Source organism: Orycteropus afer, unplaced genomic scaffold, assembly GCF_000298275.1.
Source record: "Orycteropus afer afer isolate SDZICR_OR568_19922 unplaced genomic scaffold, OryAfe1.0 scaffold00766, whole genome shotgun sequence".
In the NCBI taxonomy this organism is placed as follows: Eukaryota; Metazoa; Chordata; class Mammalia; order Tubulidentata; family Orycteropodidae; genus Orycteropus; species Orycteropus afer.
The window spans coordinates 54,811-58,018 of record NW_006922353.1 but is presented as its reverse complement, the minus strand read 5'-3'; the positions used below and the strand labels follow the sequence as shown (position 1 = coordinate 58,018).

The 3,208-nt window shown below is 54.4% G+C and overlaps 1 protein-coding gene across 1 annotated transcript in view; it reads right to left on the bottom strand.

Moving 5' to 3' along the window:
* The window catches only part of LOC103211638 (kallikrein-5-like), an 11,647-nt gene that overhangs the window by 2,877 nt on the left and 5,562 nt on the right, over positions 1-3,208 (bottom strand). The window contains exons 2-4 of the mRNA XM_007957616.1: positions 2,563-2,836; positions 670-926; positions 435-568 (exon numbers count right to left, since the gene is read on the bottom strand). Coding sequence (XP_007955807.1) covers positions 435-568; positions 670-926; positions 2,563-2,836 — 665 coding nt within the window. The remainder of the gene's footprint in view (positions 1-434; positions 569-669; positions 927-2,562; positions 2,837-3,208) is intronic.

Genomic DNA, 3,208 nt, shown 5'->3' with positions numbered 1-3,208 from the left:
CCCCTAGAGGACAGAGTGGAACTGCCCACAGGGTCTCCAAGGCTGTCAATCTTCACGGAAGCCGACTGCCTCATCTTTCTCCCATGGAGGGGCTGGTGAGTTTGAACTGCCGATCTTTTGGTTCGCAGCTGAATGCTCTAACCACTACATCACCAGAGTGGCTTGTATCATGGATATGCTAAGTGAAATAAAACATGTCATTAAAATCCATCTCACTTGTTTCTTTTCCCTCTTTCACCGTGCCTCCTACAAAATCCAGTTTCCTCTGTGGCTCACATCAATTTGGCAGACAACACTACCACAGAACATGAACCCCATGAGAACAGGGGGCCCGGCGATTTTGGTCACTGGATCCCCAGCACTTAGTACAGACCCAGATTACAAGGCGGACGCTCCGTGTGTTGTGCTGAGTAGACAAAGCGTCCGGTTCTCACCTGGCAGGAGTCTCTGCCGGCCTCGTCCCCGGCGCAGAACATGGTGTGGTCTATCTGGCCTGGGTAGGCCTTCTTGCACTTCTCTTCACTTACCACGGTGATGTTCAAGCACTGGAGGGCCCCGGGGAACTTCACTGTCCAACAGAGACACACGGATCAGGACCACAAGGCGAGACGGAGAACGGAGGGGGTACGGCGGTCACAGCCAGGCATCAAGAGAGACCCGGGCACTCACCCTGGGGGCTGCTGGTGGTTCCCCAGCCAGATACCAAGCAAGTGGTCCCCGCAGCTGGACAACGGGCGGAGATGCCAATGGGCTTGATGTTCTGACTCTTGCTGATTTTTCTGTTCAGCTTGATGAGCATGAGGTCATTGGAGTGGCCCGGGTGAGAGTAGCCAGGATGGGGAATAGATTTGATCCCGTGGAGCTTCTGCTGGCCAGACTCATAGGCAAGCGGCAATGAATGTCGACCGAGGAGGACTCTTGGAACACTGAGGGAGATGGTGTGGATCACTGCCCACCCCTGTCGCTCCTCCAGAATGCAATGACAACTTCAGCCCCAAAACCAGGCCTGGCAACACGACCCCATCATGCCTCAACCCCAGCCCCACTCCCAGCTCCGTCTCTACCCCAGCCCCAGGCCCATCCCAGCCCCAACTCTTAACTCTAGCCCTAGTTCCTTCCCCACCCTACAATTATCAACATGCACACTGACCCCAAATCCAGCCATCCTCAGCCTCAAATCCAACCATTCCAACTCTATCCATAAGTCTAACCAACCATCCCCAGCTCAACTCATAACTCTAACCCCAACCCTCAAATCCAACCGTCCCCTACACTATCCATAACTCTAACCCTACCCCACCCTTAACTCTCCATTGATCTCCAATCTCATTTTCATCTTATCACCCCCAATTCTAGAGTCAACTCTAATCCCACCACCTTCCCCCAAACCGTCACCATATATAGTCCCAAATCCATTCCATCTCATCCTCATCCTCAACTTTAACTCCAATATTAATCCTTCCTGCACTCCCAAGCCATCAACCTATTCATTCTCAACTTTGGTGCAGTGGTTTAAGTGTTTGGCTGCTAACTGAAAGGTCGGGAGTTCAAACCCACCAGCTTCTCCAGGAGAGAAAGAGGAGACAGTCTGCTTCCATAAAGATTACAGCCTTGGAAACCCTATGGACAGTTCTCCGTCCCATAGGGTCGCCGTGAATCAACTCCACGGCTCACAGCTACAACAATCCCCAAGCCCAGGTAAGGATTACCCAACACACACGCTTACTTGTGCTTACTTTCTATCTGCAGTGAACAATTTCATGAGTGCAAAACACGGGAAGTGGTTCATTACAGACTCATAAGTAAGCAGAAGTCAGCCCATGCTTGCCTTGCTACCTGGGTACTCTGATCCTATCAGGGATTCTAAAATGGAAAAGAGGCTTTGATTCTGTAAGGAGCTCTGGTGGCCTAGTGCCTAAGGGGCTTGACTGCTAACCAGGAGGTTGGTGGTTCAAACCCACCCGTCACTCCACAGAAGGAAGACTGGGCAATCTACTTCCGTAGAGATTTACCACCTCGCGAACCCAGTGGGGGTCGCTATGAGTCGGAATCGAATCGATGGCAACTAGTTTGTTTTTTTTGTTTGTTTGGTTTGATTCTGTAGGAAGGTGCTGTGGGGTTGGGAGAGACAGATGCCAGCCCTATAGGTAGGAGAATCTTTGACGTGCTAAGAGATGTGAAATTGTTCACGGCATATTAGTAACTAAGCACAAGTAAACCCGTGCTTACCGGGTAATCTGACACCGATCAAGCCCCTCGTTAACTCTCAACCCTGAACCCCACACTTATTTCCAATTCCAGCCCCATTCCCAATCCTATCTTTGTGCTTGCCGCTTTCTCATCTCCACCGCACCCCATCTCCAATTTTAGGGCCAATCTATAGCTACAGTGAAGTACCCCTAACTCCCATTGGCCATCGGACCCCCAACCCCACCACATTCTCCCCAGCTCCAGCCCTGATCCCGGCTGGCCCTGCCCCCCAGACCCTCCCCCGGGCGCCCTGCCCCCCCCATGCGGCCTCCCTCGCCCCTGTGCGGCCCTGGCCGTGCAGCCCCCACTCACTGCTTCCTGCAGTGCGCAGCCGTCAGCAGCCACTGGGGGGCCACCAACACCGCCCCGCAGTACAGCTGGCTCGGCGTCATCATCAGCGCGGCCTGCCATTTCTGGGAGTGCTTCTCGCATTCGGACCCGTTCATGATGCGGCTGCTGCTATCGTCCGACCGAGTGTCCTCCTCGGTTCCGGCCTCAGCCCCAGACGCAAGGTCCTGTCCATTCCCAGACGGGCCGGTGGACGACGGGTTGTCGCAGGAAGCATCCTCATTTGCGACCACAGGCTCTGGAGGCAGAACATGGGTGGGGCGGGACTCAGGCGCCATGGGCGGGGCCATGGGCGGGGCTTGCATTCGGGGGCGGGTCTTGGGCTCAGGAGGTGGGGCTTAGGCTCAAGGCGCAGAACCAGCCAAAGACGACTGACCTTTCTGATTGGGCGTGGTCAATGATTTAGGGGCGGAGCCAAGGCTCTAGAGGCGGAGCCTGGAGAATAAGCGTGGGACCAGAGATCAATGGAGGCTTAGACTCAAGGACCCAGCCTGGGTTCAGGTGTTGACACTGAACTCTGATTCGACTTCAGGGATTCCTGACAGCGGCTAAAGCGGAAAAGGTGGGACACAATTTCCATGGGGTGATTCCAACTCGTAGCGACCCCTCC